General features: G+C 41.5%; 1 protein-coding gene across 2 annotated transcripts in view; it reads right to left on the reverse strand.

The window, feature by feature from the left end:
- The window catches only part of AIMP1 (aminoacyl tRNA synthetase complex interacting multifunctional protein 1), an 80,923-nt gene that overhangs the window by 21,239 nt on the left and 38,501 nt on the right, over window positions 1-21,183 (reverse strand). For both annotated transcript variants that reach the window (XM_014599696.3, XM_014599660.3), the window contains exons 2-3: window positions 15,566-15,699; window positions 11,031-11,144 (exon numbers count right to left, since the gene is read on the reverse strand). In XM_014599696.3, coding sequence (XP_014455182.1) covers window positions 11,031-11,144; window positions 15,566-15,674 — 223 coding nt within the window. In that variant the 5' untranslated portion in view covers window positions 15,675-15,699. The remainder of the gene's footprint in view (window positions 1-11,030; window positions 11,145-15,565; window positions 15,700-21,183) is intronic.

Raw genomic sequence — 21,183 nt, forward strand, 5'->3', positions numbered from 1 at the left:
AAATATGCCTGATGAGGCCTATCTGGAATCAACAGTCTCTACTGCAGCACAGACATGTGTTTCTGTGTGGGGTGGGTGGGGCTGGATTTTATCTGGACCACAACATGCAGTTTCTGTTGTTCTCATTTTTCCCCATCTCCTGCTGTTGTCATGAGGTTTCAAAGTACTAAGATCCCTGCAGCAGACTCTTTCTCCATTTGGGGCGGTCCTGGGCAATAGTGTCCCATGAGTTGATATCAATGTTGCATTTTAAGTTGGCCTTAAGGTGTCCCTAAAGCACTTTCTCTGCCTTCCTCTGGAGCGTACACCTTGGCTGAGCTGGGAGAATAAAACTTGCTTCAGGAGTCTGGAGTCAGACAGCTGGATGACATGGCTGGCCCAAAGTTAATGCTGGATGATCATCGCCTCAATACTCATGGTGTTTGCTTGCAGGAGGATGTTAAAGTTGGTGTGCCTGGCTTCCCACTGGATTTGGAGGATCTTTCACAGGCAGTGTTGATGGTACTTCTCCAACAACCTTAGATGTTTTCTGTACATTGTCCACATCTCAGCTCTGTACAGCAAAGTGGGGATCACAACTGCTTGATACGCAATGAACTTGGTTTTGGATCTCATGTTGCAATCTTAGAACACCCATTTCTTCAGGCATCCAAAGGCTGCACCACACATTTGAGGCAACGGTGGATTTCTTTGTCAATGTCAGCCTTCTGCAAGAGATGGCTTCCAAGGTACAGGAAATACTCAATATTCTCCAGTCTCACTGTGGATCTGGATTACCAGAGCAAGGGACAGTTCATTAGGAGCTTGTTGGTGGGGGACTCAAGTCTTCTGAATGTTATATCTCAGTCCCATTTTCTTGTATACCATGGTAAAGATGTTGATGATTGCCTGAAGGTCTGTTTCCAAGTGAGCACATACTACAGCATCATCAACTTACTGGAGTTCAATGATTGAGGTTGGGGAGGTCTTGTTTTTGACTCAGAGTCAGCTGCAGTTAAACAGCTTCCCATCTATTCGGTATTTTATAGAGAAGCACCAATATAAATCGGTCCATCTTGTATCAACATTGATAAAAGGAAAATTGACATTATTGGCAATCAACTTTTTTTGGCTTATGTAGCTGATAATGTCACTAATAACTGCCATGTGCATGCACACAGATGCAGCGTGCACATGGCCAGGAATGTACCCTGGCAGCATGGAGAGCAGCATCTGGCTGGTAAATCCATGGGAGTAGGGGGGGAGGAGCATGGGGGGGATGCAGATGAAGGTCCCTACAGTGAGGGAAGGAATGGACCTAGGGCAGGGGTAGGCACTACCCAGCCAGGGCAGGGTGGAGTCTAGGATGGAGCCATGGGCAGCTTGTCCTGAGGGCACGAGGGGTGGAAAGGGAGGGGGTCCCCGCTACCACATGCACCCCTCAGGGAAGTATGGGGGGGGGCATGTGCCCTGCAGATTTGTGTGCAGGGTGAGGGCAGGCTGTCGGCTGCAAGCTCAGGGCCAAGGGCTGTGCTGGCCTCTTCCTGGTAGGGGGCTGGGCTGGGGCTGCATTCAGGGAGGATGGCAGTGGCGCTGGGAGGGGGGCTATGGTGAATTTTGGGGTTGCTGTAGCCCATCTGGAGCCCCCCCCCTCCTCCCAGCAGCACCACCACCTGCCCCGACCGCAGCCCCAGCCCAGCCCCCCCCACCAGGAAGAGACCAGCACATCCCCAGGCCCCAAACTCATAGTGGGCAGCCTGTCCTCACCCCATGCACAAATCTGAGGTGCACATGACCCCATGCCTCCTCTGGGGGTGCATGCAGAAACGGGACCCGCCCCACCCCCATGCCCTCTGGACCAGCTGCCCATGCCTTCATCTCCTGCCCCAGCTGGGCACTGCCTGCCCCAGCCCCATTCCTTCTCTCATTGGGGGCCTCAAACTGCTCCCCCTCCATCCTTTCCCCCCTACAGACTTACTGGCCAGATGCTGCTCTCCAAGCTACCAGGCTGCATAATGGCTATTGAACTGGTATCAACTGATATGGCTGTTTAATAATTGGCCATTGGTTTCAGTCAAAAAATATTTATTTGTGCACCCCTAACAGTTTAACTCCACTCTAGCTGGAAGCTTGTTGGTGCTCAGATGTAACATCGGAACAAGAAATATTGAGAAGAGTGTTGGAGTGATAACACAGCCTTACTTAACTCCCATTTTAAACTTAAAGGGATCTGTGATAGTTCATTACTGAGAACCACCACTCGCATACCATCATGGAGCAGGTAGAGAATGATGACAAATTTTGGTGGGCATCCATACTTCAAAAGGATTCTCTATAACACTTCTCAGCTGACAGAGCTGAAAACTTTCATGATGAGGTCAAAGAAGGCCATGTAGAGATACTTATGTTGCTCCTAACATTTCTCCTTCATCTGGCAAGCTGTGAAGATCATGTGAGTTGTGCCTCTTGATGTCCTAAACCCACACTGAGATTCCAGGAGGAGCTCTTCAGCAAGTGGCAGGAGATGGTTCAGAGGGGTTCTCACAATGATCTTTCCTGTGGTGACAAGCAAGGTGATCTCTCTGTAGTTTTCACAGTTGGACTTGTCTCCTTTCTTGAAGAGTGTCACAATCATGGCATCCCATGAGTCCCTGAGGTCATCTGGGATTTCTTCATCACTCCAGATCTGTAAGATGAGGGCATAAAGCTGTGATGTGAGCTCCTCTCCTCCCTGTTTTAAGATTTCAGTGGGGATTCCATTCACTCCAGATGCCTTGTTGTTCTTCATCCATGTTGCAGGGTACTGGGGTGCCCTGCTCCTAGACAGTAGAAACTGCCAGGGAGAGAGCCCTGGCAGGACATAATGAGCACAGCTGCGGGTTGCCCGGGGCAACCAGGAAGTCAGCTGACCGGAGGGGGCAGGGCCTGGCCCTCATAAAGCCCAGGGCTGAGGCCAGGCTAGCAGTTCTCTGCCAGCAGCCAGAGAGGCAGGAGCTCCCTCAGCCAGGATGTGGGAAGAAGCCTGATTGCATGATAGCTCTGGAGGCTTGAGCAATGATGCTAAGTTATAGCCAGGCGACTTCTGTTGTTATAGCCAGAGGGCGTGTGTTTGAGTTATAGCCAGGAGGCTCGAGTTTGTGTTGTTACATATTATACCGGTGGCTAGGGCGAGGCTATAAGGGGTTGGAGGAGGCCTCAGGGGGAACCCCCAGCGGTGGGGGAACCCCGGCGCCAGGGAGGGCACAGCGTACTCATTGGGGACTCACAACAAAGGGTGAGGACCCCAGAGCAGGCGCAGCATACTCAGGGGGAACCCCCAGCGGCATGGGGACCCCGGTGCCAGTAAGGGCGCAGTATCCTTAAAGGGGCCTCACAGCGGAGTGTGAGGACCCCAGCGCCCAGCGTGGGCACAGTGAGCCCTAGAGAGGGGGAAGTATTATTAGGAAGCCCAGCGTGGGCACAGCAAGCCCCAGAGGGGGGCAGTATTATTAGGAAGCCCAGCATGGGCACAGCGAGCCCCAGAGAGGGGGCAGTATTATTAGGAAGCCCCAGTGTGGGCCCAGCGAGCCCCAGAGAAGGGGTACTACTGAGCAGCCCAGTGCGGGCATGGTGAGCCCCTGAAGAAGGGCCTAGTACTACGGTAAACCCCGGCGAGAGGGGGTAGTGGTGCGGTGAGCCCGGGAGAAAGGGGGTAGCAGTGCGGTGGGCCCGGGAGTCAGGTGGCGTAGCTGAGGAGTCCCAGAGGGGGCACAGAAGTCCCCAGGAGAGGGGCGGCATTATAGAGAGGTCCCCAGGAAAGGGGCACTGGTACAGAGAGCCCCAGGAGAGGGGCGACGTTACAGAGACGGCCCAGAGTGGGCGCCGAGAGCCCCGGGAGAGGGGCAGCATTAGAGGAGCGCCCCGAGAGAGGGCAGTTAGACTGAGAAGGCCCAGTGCAGCCGCAGAGAGCCCTAGAAGTGGGCGGTTTGATTGAGGAGGCTCATAGTGGGCACAGGAGGCCCCAGAGAGTGGGCGAGTGTACAGAGGAGGCCTGAGAGACGGGCGGCGTATCTATAGAGACAGACCAACGTCCATCCCATCTGCGAGGCTTGGGGCGTGGTATCAGGGGAGGCTGGAGCCACGCGTAGGCCATAAGGCTAGGGTGCCTGGGAAGCACCCATCATACAAGGAGACCCCCGGTGGGTCCGGGAAAACATGGGGACAGAGGTCCCAGCTAACCGTGCCCAAGGAGACGTGAGGCAGCCTCCCAACTTTACCTAAACATCAAAGATGTGGCGGGAGAGAATCTGAGGGTGCCCTTGGGCCGACTTGGCACGGAAGAGGGGGCCTTAAGGAGATCAAGGCCCTCCTGTAGGACCCCGCTGTGACAATCTGCTTGACAGCTTTTCTCACTTCATTAAGGGCTGGAGGGATTCCAAGATCATCTCCGACTGAGTGTTGCGGGAATGAGTTGAGAACACTCTCATCAACAGCAAAGTCTCAATTGAGAAGGTCTTCAAAAGGCTCCTTCCAACGGGCACTGATATCTCCCTTGATCAGCTCTCCTCCATCTTTAGGTCTCAAGGAGGTTGGTCCTCGAGTGCTCAGACTGTAGATAGCTTTGGTACCATGAGAAACCATGCGCATTGTAGATGTCAGCCAGATGCTGAATCTCCTTAGTCTTATCTTCCCAACTATTCGGTCTTCGTATTACGTGTCCACCTTTGGACCTCTGCCTTGGCTTGCTGGAGTTTTGCCAAGCATGAAAGGCCTTGTGCTTGCACCCTAGCAGCTTGGAGCACCCTGGCGCTTGGACCCTGGCAGCTTGCAATCAATCAACTCTTGGATCTCCCAGTTGTTCTCATCAAACCAGCCTTGATGTTTCATGGTAGAGAATCCAAGTGTTTCTTCACAGGTGCTGATGACAGTGGCCTTGAGGGCACTCCACACGCTGCTGACATTTTCCCATTGTTGTTGATTGGAATTCACCAGTTTTTTTGTTGAGGCACTGGTGAAAGAAGTCTCGCTTGCTTGGGTCCTTGCATCTTTCAACATAGATCTTCAATCAGCATTGCTTGTGAAGCAACCATCATTTGGGAGCCAGTTTGAGTGACATAACCCGGTGGATAAGTCAGTGATCAGTCCAGTCATCAGCTCCTAGCATAGCTCAGGTGATGTAGACATCTTTGTGATCCTGGGCACAGATGATGACAGTCGATCAGATGCCGATGCTTAAATTGTGGGGTGTTGCCATGACGTTTTGTGCCTGTTTTTCTGGCGCAACAGTGGTGGTGAACATAGTTTCATAGTTGTTATGGGCTGGAAGGGACCTTACAGATCATCAGGTCCAGCCCCACCGCATGTAGGTAGGAAAGACTGCTGGGATCAAATAATCCCAGCAAGATAGGCATCAAGACATTTGAAGATAGCCAGGGTAGATGACTGTACCACTTCTGGGGGTAGCCTGTTCCAAACCCTTGGTACTTGGCTTGTAAAAGTTTTTCCTCATGTCTAGCCTGAAGCGATCTTCAATCAGCTTGTGCCCAATATTTCTTGTCCTTCCCTGGGGGGCCTTGGTGAATAGATGCTCCCCCAAACCCTGATATATGCCTCTGATATATTTGTAGGCTGCAACTAAGTCCCCCCTGAATCTTCTCTTCTCCAGGCTGAACAATCCCAAGTCCCTCAGCCTCTCAAGTCTGTGTTCTCCTTCCTATTTACCCTTCCAAAAGAAGGTATAGTTGCCTCTATGTTCTTTGAGGTGCCTATCTTCCACTTGCTGGGTCTTGCTCAATGTTGTGCTTCCCGAGTTCTCTGGCCACAATTACAGTGCGGCGCTCTAGGCACTCATTAGGGCTGTCCATGAGGGTCCCAATCTTCCAGATCCCTAAAATAACGGTGCATCATTGCTGCTGTTTTCAACCGCAGGAAAAGTGATCCCACTAGCTGCAGTTATTCAGTCAGGAAGAATTACAGAATACTGTATTAGGCTAAGTTTAGGGCATCTTTTCTAGCACCCTACCCATGTGGGGTAAGCAGAGTGGATCCTGAAGGCAGCCACTCAGTGACAGTTGCGCTTGCTGAATTATACTCCTATCTTGTCCAAGTGCTACATGACCTTCTTGTAACTGCCATCTTTGTGCCAGTTCATGACTAGGAGTTTCCAGACCTTACAATCCTGTTCCCATCACCATTAGATGGTCACCAAAGGGCTTGAGGAATGTGCCAGCATGGAAGATGCCTGTGCGTGGCTTTTTTTATTGTGGAGAAGCTGCTGTACATCAACTTCTACGTGGCTCTTGACAGAAGCAAGGAGCCCGAGACAACTGAGGATCTTGTTCTGCTGCAGTTTTCAGCCACCTATGCGACCATTGAGATTCTAACATTTTTTTCCACCTGATCTGCCATTGAGGACTTGTAGACCAACAGCTGGGGGCCAGGCAGGCATATTATAATGGCAACCTGTACTCACTATGTCACAGCAGTGTCAAAGGATACAATGCAACTTTACATTGCCATCTGCTGTCCTCACCACATCCTGGTGGTGTTGCTGCTGCTTGGTCTGTGACTGCTTAATCGTCAGAGTTACTCCTGCTTATTTCATAGCTAACTTTACCTGAAGGGTATTTCACTATCCGCCAGCTGTGGAGGCGTTGGGCAGAAGTACAGCTCTGCCCCTGTATACATGTAATTACTATGGGATATGGTAACTGCCCCCACTTTATCCTGAGGTAACTAGTTTGTGTGCAACAAGCCCTTATGCACCACTCAAGCAAGGCATTATGCTTAAAAATATTAAAAGAACATATTATTGGTTAGTCTCATAATTCTCACTACAGTACTTTCAGAACAATAGATTTCTACATAGACAAAGCCTTGAGCCACGATGGTGGGCTGGAAGAGATAATATACCAACCCAGGAAAGTCTGTGGAAAGGAGAGAACTCTCTCTATTAGAAATTTTGCTATGAACCAGACACAGAAAAAGGGAAAGGAGATAACAATGACTTAATGTATCACAGTCAATGTTGTCAAAATTCTGGCTTTTAAGGGGCTTCCTTAGCATAAAGATTAAGAAAATATTCTGCTTTGCCATATCCAAGACAGTGTCTTGTTTAAATGAAACTACAGTTTGTACTGGATCAGCATTTTTGGAAAACAGCCATGGATATTCTATTCCCTAAAAGATGCTACAGGTATGAGAATGCCAGTATAAAATATACATATAACCTACTCCTGTTAAAACTGTATTGTATGTTGTGCAGATAACCTTGCACACTGTAACCTATGGAATACAACATTTTTTTGCATGTTTAAATAGGAAGTAGGTGCTAACTATAGCAATATATATCACACATAGTATGACCTGACCAGCGGGTATGTGCAAAGTATAGAAGAGCTCCTTTTCAGATTTTTAGCAATATTTGCTTCTAAATTATTTTCAGAGTGGAAAGTCATAGCATTTACTTAGTTGGCCAAGTGAAATATACCACGGCCTACAAAGTAAAACAAAAACATAAACCACCCGCCTAACTCCCTACATTTTCCATTACAGGACAACTATAATATGGAAGTCTGTTATACAAACAGTGACCATTTTCCAAAGATGAATAACAAATGAGAGATGCCTTTTTAAAGTTGAACAGCTGCTGGTCCTGAAAATTAGTTCACTGCAAACTAAATGAAAAAAAAAAAATGAAGCATGAACAGTTTGCACAGCTCTGAAGCTGAAAGAAAATGGTCAAAAAGTTGTCTTGAGAACTAGACTGAGAAGAGACTACAGGTTATTTTTCACAGAGTTATTTAACAGGCAAAAATAATTATTATAATATACTATAGGTCAGAGTAGATTTCTAGTCATTATATTTCATCCAGTTGCCCTTATATTGAACTCTGTAATATTTCACTAAAGCATAATTTGTATCTGGCTAAAACAGAACTCCCAGAAAAGTATTGTTTTCATTTGAAAACATCAAGAGATATGAAATCTACCCAGTTCCCAGGGTCCCAACAGTTAATCAACTTAGTTGCTAAAAATTTGTGTCTAATTTCTGATTTCCATTCGTTTGGCTTCAGTTACCAGAAACTGGTTCTTGTTATCCCTTTTTCCTTTCTTCTTATTGTTTTTCATAGCATACAGGATTTTCTTTCTAGGAAAGCATGTATACTTTATAAACAAGTCCCTTCTCAATCTTCCTTTTGATAAACCAAAACAAATTGAGCTCCAAGGCTCTCACTGGTAAGCATTTTCTCCACCCCTCAGATAATAATGCTCTTCTCAGCACCCTCTCCAATGCCTCAACAGTACTTAAAAGCACTGAAACTAATCTTCGATGTGGCACTTCAGTATATGTCATCCATTCCCATGTTCAGAAATAAAAATCACCTCCATGGTTCTACTGGCTAAAATAGCCTTTTTTGTGGCAACACTGTATGTATGGGCAGTCCAGCTGCTTGTCAGGCTATAACCACTAGATTCTTTGCAAAATCACTTCTGCATGTATGTCTTATCTCTAAATGCATCTCAATAGATCTGGATCTCTTCAAAGACACTTTTTTTTGAATGGGTCTGTGTTAAAGTGGCTCGATATGATTATACCATCCGTGTCATTTTTTACTACTTTGCCAATCTTTGTCTCCAGAATTTGTCTGTCATTTTATATTTATTTCCAGATCACTGACAAGTGTTGCACATTGTACCTAATACTAATCCCTAAATAACTGCAATAGAAACACCCTAATTATATGATGAGTTTCCACTGACAAGCAGTTTTTGAGACCAGTTAGTGAGCTCCTAATTTATATTAATTAACACATGCCCTAGTGTATAGCAGTGACTTTTTAATCAGAATATTCTGTGACATGAGAATCTAAATATGTTTTGAGTTCAACAAACAGAACAGTCTTATCTTCTCAAATAATTAAATTGTCAAACAAACACAAGACTTATTTGCCATTAAACTGTGTTGACTGGCAGTAATTATACTCCTTTGCTGTAAAAACTGAACGCCCCATCAAGCTTTTTCATTATTTTGCCTGGGATTGATGGTTGGCTATCCAGCCTTCTAGCTGCCTAGCTCAATTTGCTTGTTGCTGCGATTGCTAGTTTTGGAAATTCATTTTGTTCATCCTACTCTGAAGAAATATCATTCAGTATGCTGGTGTCTATGTTCCTTCTGCTGCAAATATACAGAAGAACCACCATATAATCTTCTGTTCAACAGGAAAGGTCTTATAATTTAGCATTGCTTCTTAATATTGTTCTCTAATATTGCTTACTTGAAGAAATGAAGTTTATCCAAAGGCTTTGTCAAACAGGATATTATTTCTCTATCCTTTTTATATAATGCAATACCAACTTGGAAACTTCAGAACACACATAGGCTTGTCCCTGAAGTGTAACAGTGCAATATTTTTCTGCAAAATATCAGTAGATACTCTTATACAATACCTACATATCCCACATCTAAAAAGGACATTGATGCAAACTACTACAGATTCTCATTGCCAGGGGGGCGAGGGGGGCAGGTGTCAGAATAATGGGTAATTTAGCTCAGTGTTTCTCAACCCACGGGTTGTGACGCAAAAGTGGGTTGCAAGAATGTATGAAAGGGTCGTGGACAAACTTTGAAAATGGATCAACAAATTTAAAAAATGGATTCTCCTTTAAATGTTAAAAAAAATCTTCCCCATACACTGAGGGGTTGGGACCTGGGGTCAAGGGGACAGTGGGCTGGGAGAGAGAAGCACTGGGTTGAGACTGGCTATCGATTTTTACAAATAGGTCTTGGTACAAAAATGGTTGAGGACCACTGGTTTAGCTTATGAAAGGAATTTAGTTGTACCAAAGGAACAAAATGATTCTCTGCATTAACAAAGTGGTAGTTGTTTTGAAGACTTTGTACTGACTTAATAGCATAACAGGTGAGTATTGGAAAGCAGTAAGATTTGGCTACACCAGTGATTCTCAACCTTTTTAGACTCAAGGCACCCCTTGTAATGCATCAGCTCTTAGTTTTCAACCTTTTTTTAATTACAGAAAAAATAGAGTAGTTTTTCTGTTCCAACCCACCCCGTCAGAAATACCATAATTATGGATTTCTATTTGAAATCTCTGGGTTTATTTTGTGAATCATATTTATAAACCTAATAGTGCTAACACTGTGTGGTACCTTGTGGCATCCTTGAAAAGATCTCAAACCACCCCATGGTGCTGTGGCACTCTAGTTGAGAATCTCTGGGCTACAATGAATACCATCTTACTGGCCTTCAGTACTAAAGCTTTGAAACAAACTGACATATTAAAAAAAACTGAGGTTTCTTTTCTAACCCATATTTCCATAGTGCACATGTTGGCTTATACAAAAATACTTGTGCTGGAATTGGGACACTGAAGCCTCCTGTGACAAAAAGAACTACAGAATGAAGGTGAGGCTTATAGGACTTAGGGCCAGACAAAGATAGAAAGGATGGTGCAATGAAAAGTTAATTGTGTAATAAAAGGCACTGCACTGAGACACAGCTTGGTTTTTAATTTTAGTACTACCACAGATATCATGAATAATCATAACAAGACACTCGGAGACAGAGTTTTAAAACTGCTCAGTACCCTCAAACTGACCTAGGTTTTAAAAATAAGCTCAGTTACATTTTATACATCTAAATGAAGTGGCTGGAGTTTTAAAAGATTTTAGCATTCAATATCTTCCAGCGTACTAGAGTAGGGCCCAATCAGGATCAACATCCCATTGTAGGGGGCACTGTATAGATATGCAGAAAGATGCAGTTTCAACTCTGATTAAAAACTTTCATATGCAATAGTTGTTTTTGCAGTTTCCTAAAATGCTCACATATTTCAACTGTTTGATGTGGCTAGTTATTGAGAAATATGGGGTTCTAAAATACTGCTTTAAAAATATTCCCTTTAAAAAAAAGAAAAAGAAAAACTTCTAAAAGATGCCATCAGTAATGACTAAAAGAGCATGAATCATGATGGATTAAATAAGCGATCAAAAGTACAGTCACTAGAGGGTGACAGGAGCTCATGCATATGAATACAACTTCCCTTCTTACCTCCATTTCGAATTTCTGCCTGAATCAGCTCCTGTTTCAGCCCTTCAATTTCCTTCTTCAGTTTTGCATTTTCGACGCGAAGTTTCTTCTCTTCTCGGAGAGATGCCTGCAAGACTGGAATCGACACATTTATGTTGGAAACTGTAAGCTTCAATCATTAAAATTTACCACTTAGCAAATGATGTCTACTTTCTGAAAAAATAACCTCGAGTTCACGAAGGGTAGTTTAGTATGGCTGCTGCAGAGTAAATCATTTTAAAACATTGCTTTTAAAGTTACTATTAAAAAGTTCCTAAACATGGTTCATTATAATTACTGAACAACATTTTTGTTAACAAAAATAAGTAGTGGTCTCTCAAATATCCATTTTTATACCATTTGAATAGACTTATATCTAAGAAAAAAACACCAGTATTGTGAAACCTGAAAACTCAGTATTTGAAACTCAAATGTCACAATTATTTCATTTGTGGAGTACCCAAAGCAAATTAACTGTTGTCTAACACATTCCCAAACTGGATTTTGGCTTTTAAAAATTAGACATGGCTTAATAAGATCAAAAGATAGACAAAAAGCAATCGTGACAACTCTAAACACCTTACTGCTGCCCTGGAGGAAAGGATGGTAGACTTCTTTTCCATTGGCTAAATAAGATGATCTGTGTTTGGCTCCAAGTACTCCCACAGATCTCTTTTGTATTTTGGGCAAGTCAATTTACAATGTAGAAACTAAGGAAATGGTGGTGCCAAGAGGCTCATTGTAATGTACTCAAGAAATTAAAGCAATAAGCACTACAGAAAGGCCAATAAAGAAATACAAACAGATTTGTTTCACATGTGCAGTTTGGCATCAGTTTTAAGAAAACTTTTATTTTGTTGATCTGGGGTACTCTTGGGAATAAAATTTGAGCGTAAGTGGTAAGGGCTTCATTACTTGCATATTACATTTTCTCTTGTGATTTGGTTAAGCTAACTCATTTAAACACTGTTGATATTGTCATAATTTGTCTTGAGGAGCAAAATCTTGTGATAAAGGGCTGAATCCTTTCATCTTTAGAACACATTTGTTTCTTACTGGGTGAAAAGGTTGGGATGGAAGAAAGATGACAGAGCTTCAGTGGAAGCTGTAGGAGGGAAAATTCTCAAGGCATTACCTCTGGGTTCTGCAGAACGTGTTGAAAGGTTTGATCATTTGAAAATTTATAAGCAAAACATGTCAGATTCAATGCCAAAAGAAATTCCTTGGGAGCTGAGAAGATATGAGGCTTTAGTCCAAACTAATTTATTAACAATGTTAGGAACTTTCAGTTTAAACTATATAAAAAGGTGGTAGGTGCACACTATTACATAATATACACGACTGGGCTGCAGAAAAACCCAAAAGATCCAATTAAGAGGAAGTTACAATTTTTGGAGACCGTATGGAATAGGAATAGGAATAGATTAGGAAGAGAAGACATAAGGTTTGACAAATGAGTGGAAAATAATTAGGAAGAACACTGGGAAGAGTTGAGTCATGAAGTTATATGGTTTGTTCTGAATCACTGATTTGATTCTGTTTTGAGGTTGCTGCATTTTTTGCCTATGATCCAATAATCAGTCGTCCAATTGTTAATATGTATCAGAGAAAAGGTAGTTTGTGGGGAGCATTCTGAAGATGTCAATTTACAAAATATTTTAGGAAGGATGTTCCACACATCACAGGTGATACCAAAGAACCCACAAAAACTTCTATGTGGAACAGACTACAGATTGACTTTATTTGTTGGGCAGGATAGCTTTTGGGACAGGGATGGGCAATTCAGTAAAAGACAAGAACAGATGGACACATTCAAGCCTCTTGGCCTCATGAACTAAGATCCTGATAAAGCAGGTAGCCAATGGAGAGATTCAAAGAGGTCAGGGTGGCCATTCAGTTAAAAAGCTTGGTGAGGAAGATAATCTAACTAGATGCATTTTGCATGCATTGTGTGAATGAGGATAGATGAAACAATTAAAAGTAATCAAGATGAGCCTGGAAAAAGTTTTAACAGCATGGCTTTTTTTAAGTGTGACAGAGAATGAATTAAAGCATATGAACCAAAACACTAGAAAGGCTGTATTCTTGTCATCAGAAAAAGGAGAGTGGGCACCACTTCAGAGGAAAACTAAGGGAGCAGCTGAGTTTTGCTTTGTACAAGAAAAAGGCTTTAACAGTAAATGGAGAAAGAAATGTTAGTGTCCAGCTAAGAACTGGACTGTAATCCTAATAAAGGAGGAAAGGAAAAAGAAGGGTCTTCAACTCTGTGATATTGGCTAGACTGATTTTTAGGGAAGCTTTTCAAAGAGCTGAAGCTGACTATCTCTTTATAAAGATTTGGAAGTAAGTTATTGAGACCTGAGCGCTCACTAACTTGATCATGGCTTTGAGATGGATACATACAAGGACATTTTGGCTGGACATTAAGAAGAACTTTCTATGAGGGTGGTTAAGCATTGGAACAAATTATGTACAGAGGTTGTAGAGTCCATATCCTTGAACAGCTTTAAGAATAGGTTAGAGAAATATATTTCTAAGTTGGTTTAAACAGGGGTGATCCCTTGAGCAGGTAGTCTGACTAGATGGCTTCTGTTAGTCCCATCCAGACCTATTTTTCTATGATTCTATGCAAGAAAATACAGGAAGAATTGTTTACTAACAATTAACAATAATTTTAATACATTGAGAACTGAAACTGACTATCTCTTCATAAAGATTTGGAGGTCAGTTTTTGAGAGCCGAGTGTGCGCTTCATGAATGGCTTTGAGATGGATACAACTGTTAGGATTCTTTCTGTTCCTACTTATATATATGTGGAACAAAAAGAATCTAAACAACAATAAGGTAGAAATGTTAGAATTGTCAAAAAAACACCTAAAAAACAGAAATATTCACTGAATATTTATGTTGGCTATTTGAGAAAAGCCAGACAATCTTGCCATATCCCTGGATAGTCGTGAAACACTTTCCAACCCAACAACAATTCAGGAGAACGTCAAAAGCATCTACTAAAGTTTTAAATCAGCAGGTCTGGATAACATGCATCCAAAAATGTTAAAGTACTATACAAACTGTTAATATTGATTTTTATTAATTCCTAGAACATAGAGAGAAAAAGAGCTAATATATTGTGCCAATATTTTAAAAGGATAAAGGGAATAACCTAGGTAACCCAGGCAATTATAGGCCTGATTTTGAACCCAAGCAAAACAGAATAGCTGATACAGTACTATTGATGAAAAATTAAAGGAGGGAAATATGTACATGTTAATCAATAGTATTTTTGCAAAAACATACTGCCAAAGACAATATTTTTTTGAGATTACAAATTTGTCTGATAAAGGAAACACTAATATAACATATTCCTGTAAAGTGTGCAACTTGGTAACACAGATCTTGATTAAGAAACTAAAACTATAAAAAAATTAACGTGACATTAATAAGGTGATTAAAAACTGACTATCCTACTGGAATCAGAATGGCCTGTAAATTAACAATAGTCACTAAACAGGTATATGCCTAGCAGATCTCACACAGAACTTCTTGATCCTACTCTATAGATATAAGATCATAACTGCTAAAGTTCAACGGTGAGACAAAGGTTGGCAAAATGGTAAATAATAAAGATGACAGATCACTGTTAGAGTGGTATGTGGGCTGGGCACATAGAATTCATTCTAATATAGCCAAGTATAAAGTTTTACATGTAGAAACAAAGAATGCAGACTATACATATAATACAGGAGATCCTATTTGGGGATGCAGTGATTCCATAATGGATGTGGGCATCGTAGCTGAACATGAACTTGTCATTTATCTCCAAAAAAAAAAAGGACTAGAGAAGAATACCCATGAAATTGGAGCTCTGAGACAGGGTGTGCTTAAGCAAATGGAAAGATGTGGGTAACTAGCAATAGTTTTGGGACCTCAGCAACTGAACCATGGGGTCTCATCTCAAGACAGGCAGATGCAGAAATGGAAATAAAGCTGTTTCATCAGCATATGTAGAATATATGGCTAAAAATATTAGGCTACATGCCAAGTTCATGTAAATCCTGGTTGCTGAAAGTAAAATGAGACATGAATTTACATACATGTAGCATTTTGTACTCTATTTTGCAGGAAGCAGTCCATTATTTGCATCAAAAAGTGGGACAGACACCTCACTGGCACCTTCAAAGAATCCTACAGAGCAGTGAGAAACAGTAACACACACATCTCCCTAAAATCATTTAATTACTTCCTCTAGGGTTTTTACAGTCTGCTTGTGTCACTGATTCCTCCCCTCTCCGATTATTTCCAGAATATAAAAACTATGACTTTGATAAGGAATTAGAGGGAGGAAACAAGAAGGTATTTCTAGTTCAGATTTTAATTTGGAGAATCTGAATATATCCTCAACACATGCAAACATTAATTGCCCCAAACGAAGCTGTTCAAGCCCTTCCTGTTTAAATGTAAGTTTAATATTAACCATCTGGATATTAAAATTTGCTTTCAAATGCTGATTGCCTTACTAGCTTTCTCCTTTAGAAGAGCAACTTGTTGTTTCAGGTATTCAATGACTTGGTCTGCCTCTGCGCCCTTCTGCTCCAGTCTGTTCAACACGACATTGTTGGCTGCCATCTTTAGCAAGGAACGGACTAAAAACCTAAACAAATAGGGGGAAAAAGATAACTTGAACATTTTCTTAATGTAATTAACATGCTTATCTTATACCACATAAAGCAGCACTAAAAATCAACTGCTGATGAAGTAGAACATTTGGTAAGTGAACAAAATCAGGCTTGCCCCCAACCCAAGCCCCAACAAAAGGCAATGTTAACCAGACTGATATTTGCCAGCTGCATTTTTCCCTTCTTTCTCCCGCTCTTTTTTTTTTTTTTATTAAAGTATTTTCGAAGAAAAGGCACTTTTCCTCCCATCTGCAGAAAACATGTTCTTGCTTCATAACAGCAAGAAATTCCACCTTCCCCTAATGAAAGAGCCAGAGCCCAGCAAGGAATAAACAAGACTTTGGGGAAAAAAAATGAGCATGGAAAAGACTAGCAGAAAATAAAGTTAGACTAGCAGTTCTCAATCTTTTTAGGCTCAAGACACCCCTCCAAAAATGCCAGCTCTTAATTTTCACAATTGTTATATGAAAAAATAACACAGCAACTCTGTTGCCAAGAACTCAAAGGCTAAGTACAGACAGTCAAAAAGCCCAAGGCTGAAGTGATTCAATCTTCACAGGTTAGTCTACGCTGTGGAGACTGAACTGATAAGCAGGTGAAAAGACATTCACTTTTGATTCTAGAAATGCAGCCACATGCCTGCAGTGGTCCACGCCAGAAGCCAGGGGGTGCTAGTGCATGCCTCCCTGCTTCATTGGAGCAGACAGCTTGGAACAATGCTAGCCCACTCATCCTGCAAAGCGGAGTTTGCAGGGAAGGTGCAAAGCATCCCGGCATGCTGGGTGATGGCGATTTAACATGAAACTGGAGGGGATTTGGGACAGAAGTTCAATAAACTGGTTTAACCTAAATCAGTTAAGTCTGATACTACATCCAGTCAGGTTTGTCTTAAATCGGTTTCAACCATTTTGAAAGTGGTCTATGTATACTGAACTTCTGTTGTGTTACAGATTTGAACTGGTTTCTGATCTCTTCTACTGGTTTACATGAAATGACTGTATCTAGCCAATAAGATCATAACAGGTCAGAACTGTCTTTGTTTTATTTTTTTACACTATGGATTCTTATTTGAAATTGGTGTGTTCATCTTGTGAATCATGTTTGCACACCAAACAGTACTTACATTGTGTAGCATCCCAAGGCACCCCTGAAAGGATCTCAAGGCACCCCAGGGAGCAACAGTACCCTAGCTGAAAATCACTGGGTTAAACCAAAGGCCAATGTATCTTATCTTTGTATTCAAAATTGAAAATATTTTGATAAATTTCCTAAGAATAAAAATATGCTGCCCCATAACAATTTTCCAAGTAAACCAAGTTAGAACACTTAGAATACAGCATACCTTTATGGTTGCACATAAATATTAAGGATAAAAATGAACACAACAGTGAATTTCTAAGTATTCAAGCCTAACCACACTGTGAAAGGAGGACCAAGTTACTCTCCCTCCTATTTGCCCTCCTTCCCTCAAGCAGCAACACTTTGGTTTTGAGCTTTCACTTTTAGAGCTGTTTTAAAGTTCATATTTTAATTGCCCCATTTTGTCTCCATTTTCAGTCTGACAGAAGGACCAAGGTTCAAGAAGAGAAGCCGAGGCAAACAAAAGAACAGTTCTGCAAGGAGAGACACAGGAAAATGCCGTCCTATTCGGTCATCTCTCTCAGCTTCTTGCAGATACCAATAGTTCAGAGTTCCTCTCTCATGACAGAGAAGGTGACAATGAACACTTTCTCCGTCTCATTCCTGTGGGTCCCAGCAAATGAAGTTCATCATTCTGTTCTTTCATTGTCTATGTTTAACCATAAGGACTTAAATGTCAACAATATGTTGACGATATCCAGGTATTTAATCACTTTCATCTGCAGTGGACAATGCTTTCACTTAGCCAGCTAATATCTGGAAGGAAAAAAAAAACAAACCTGCACAAATTACAGCTGGGTCAGATGTTGTTAAAGAGTAGATGGAGAGAAATACCCTGAAAGATCCTGCAGAATGAATGACAGGTCTCAAAGGTGTGGGAGTCTGTCACTCAATCATGCAAGATGCATGCAGTCAGCTAATGTTATCCAGTTTAATGCCTGGACTCAAGTTGTAGCAGTGCCCAGAATTACCTTTTCCCAACTCAGATTGTCCAAAAGAACAGGCGTAAGGATCTTGCCAATGATTCTGTCGTAATAACAGATAATAGCAGACTTCTAACCTATTCTCTACTAGGGCAGAAAACAGTAGCTATGCTAAAACACATCTGTTTCTAACCACTATCCCATCTTCTAAGCACCTAAATCAACAGTATGTTGCAAACACTGCTTTTATATATAGCGTCTGCATCAGAGCTTTCAAATATGCTGTTTAGTGTAAAGAAGAACTGTCAGGAATCCCAAGATCACTTTGCTGCATATTGGGTGCATCTACACATGAAATTAAGGTGAAGCAGTTTGAGCCAGAGTAAACTGCTCCCAGGTGCAGGGTTTACATGTGCGCGTGGGACAGCAGCAAAGTGAGGCACAGTGGAGCAGACCTGGGCTGGCAGAGGGCATGGAGGTCAGGCCCAAACTCTGGCTGGCACTGGGCAGCAGAGGGGCTGGCTGGGGCATGAGGGGGCTAACCCTGCAGAGCCATGTGGCTAGGTGGCATGCAGGAGTCTGGCTCTCACCCAGTCGCTGTCTACATGTGCATTTTAGCACAGTTAATTACTCTGCTGCAAGATGGTATTGTCTTATGGCAGAGTTAGTTTACTGAACCCTAATAGTGGCGCATGTGCAGATGGTGATGCTTTACTGTGGAGCTAATTAGTTTACTCCGCAGTAAAGCGCATGTGTAGTTGCATCCACTGAATATCAAATTCAATTCTAAGTACTCTGAAATTTCACAGAGCTCAATAATGTAGGTCACAACATCAGCCTTCCAGTTCATCCCCCAAATTCTACCAATTTATCAGTCAGCCAGTCTACAACAATGCTGCTGACTGTTTCCAAAGTGATGATGACCAATGAAAACTATGTGATACATGATAGAATTCTCTTCTGTAGGAGACAGGAAGGAACCACCATCTTGTCCTCTTTAGAATCCAACACACTATCGCACAAGAGAACCTACAGTACACAACTTTTCTCAAAACAAGCAATGATGCTTGCTTCTCTTCCCCCTCCTTAGCAGAGGCAAGAAAAGAAAATTCAGTCTTTCCAGGTGACAAATAGTTATTAAATATTATAATTGGTCCTGAGTTAGTAAGAAAATCTTGGGGTTTGGGGTTTGTTTTTTTTTACATCAAACAACATATTTGAAAGCTCTACTGCACACTAGGTGCTACACAGAAGAGCAGTGTTTGCAGCATACTTCTGATTTACATGTTGTAGGGAAATCCCTATTCGTTATTTAATTACAAAAGGCTACATTATAAAGCCCAAAGAGATCTGTATGCCAGTAGAATAAGATTTCCCCTGTACTGCACTCTCTTCTGCTAGATTTGCTTTGACATACGCCAGTTTAGGAATATCATTACAACAACAACAACAACAAACTTCTATGATACTGGCTCGAAACATCACAGCGAATAAGGCAGGAATGATTACGAGGGCAGAAACTTCTGTTTACAAACACAGCCTCACTATAACTATCATTCATTTCCAGTTACTTAATGGAAAGGGGGATGAAACTAAATGTTAGGATGTGCTAGATTACAGCAAAGATGGAACCTCAATGTTTTCTTGCACAGTTAAAAACAGTGACTTAGCAGTAACATTCATTTCCTTTACATTGTGTAAGACATCAAAGAAGAGATGGCATTAAAGGATAACACTTTATAATAAATGTATACAAGGTGGCTAACTCAACTGCAGTGATCCTTGGGGAAAAAAAATATAAACTGCAAATTCTTGCACAGGAGTATACTACTACTAACGGTGAAAACTTTGCCAACAATAACAAAAATGCTACTAAACTTCAAAGTGAATAGAACTGGTACATTTTATAGTTTTTAGCCAAGTTGGCTAATGAACTGAGGATCTGGAAATGAAGTTACATGATTATACTGGGTAGACGTTTTCCCACTTGTCAAATACATTTCCATAGATTTGGTATTATAACAATAACAGAAAAGCAACAGGTATTTCAGGTTCTAATGCAGAGCCAGCAGACCAAAATGAACTGCAGGACAGGCAGGGCAAGAAAAAAATATGCAGTAATAAGATGTATATACAAATGGTTTCTAATGAGCAAAACTTTTTTGAAACTATGTGCTTAAATTAAAACACTAAACATATTTAAAACAGTAAATGAAAACCAATAAAATTGTGATTTAATACTACGACAATCAATGCTGAGGGGTTGCAGGATTCTTATTTTCCTTCCTATTGTTTCACCCCTTTGGTTCCTCTGAATAATATGCTGAGACTAAAAGCAGGAGAAGAAAAAAGTGAATATTATGTTTTGGTGTACAAATTAATCTGTACAAAATGTTCATAAATTCAAATGAGAAAAGCAAGTCACTAGGATTTCAGAAAACCCATGTTTAAGACACTGCTGCCCCTCTTTCAAATAAAACAAAGTTGTGGGAAACATAAAAATATTCAAATTAGTTAATATTCCTTAATACTACTGATTATTCACTCAAAAGCAGTAGAAACCTGCGCATTAGAAAAGTGATCAAATTTCTTGATATCTTTTTTCATTTAAATAATTATACTGAAGGTTTGTTTTTTTTAACTGGAGCTTGAATATTGGAGCTTTACTGGAACTCACTTTTGATACAACAATTCACTGTTAAAATTACTCCTAAACATAAATGAATTCTTTTTAAAGAAGAAAGCTACCTTGGGAGACAAAGAAGAGAAAGGTGATATACAAATAAAAACCTGGACTTCTGATTCATGGTGCATTAATAACAAATCAAGAGCACATAAGAACCTGCATTTAAAGAACATATTTTAACAACAGCTATATGAAGACCAAGCTAAGATAGTAAGAGATTAGGCATTTATAAAAATGGGCACATAAGGGGGCATAACGAAATCTTTTCCCCTTTTGTTCTTTTTTTAAAGGAGAATAGGAGTTGAAAGCTGGAAAAATAAGTTTCTGTTCTTTGAAGAAATCTCTAAACACATTTATGGTTTTACTTGAAACTTAAAGTGGAAAAGGTCACAGATGCAGAAAATTATGGTCACAGGGGGACATTCCTTAAAAACAATATTTGCTAGAAGCAAAGAATTCAAACTTATGCTTGTTAAAATATGAAATTTATTTAAATTTATTAAAAACGTATTCATCCTGAGTAGTTGAACACCATTTACTTCAATCAATGCAAATGGGTACATGTATTTTCTGTAAGGATATTCAGTGCATATCTACTATATCTTGTTCCTAGCCTATGGTGTAAAGCACCTCAGGAGTGACTTAAGTCGTCTCTGCAGTGATATGGTCCATGCTTAAGCTAAATGCACGCAGCCTTCAAGAACAAGTTG

Source organism: Alligator mississippiensis, chromosome 2, assembly GCF_030867095.1.
Source record: "Alligator mississippiensis isolate rAllMis1 chromosome 2, rAllMis1, whole genome shotgun sequence".
NCBI classification, from domain to species: domain Eukaryota; kingdom Metazoa; phylum Chordata; order Crocodylia; family Alligatoridae; genus Alligator; species Alligator mississippiensis.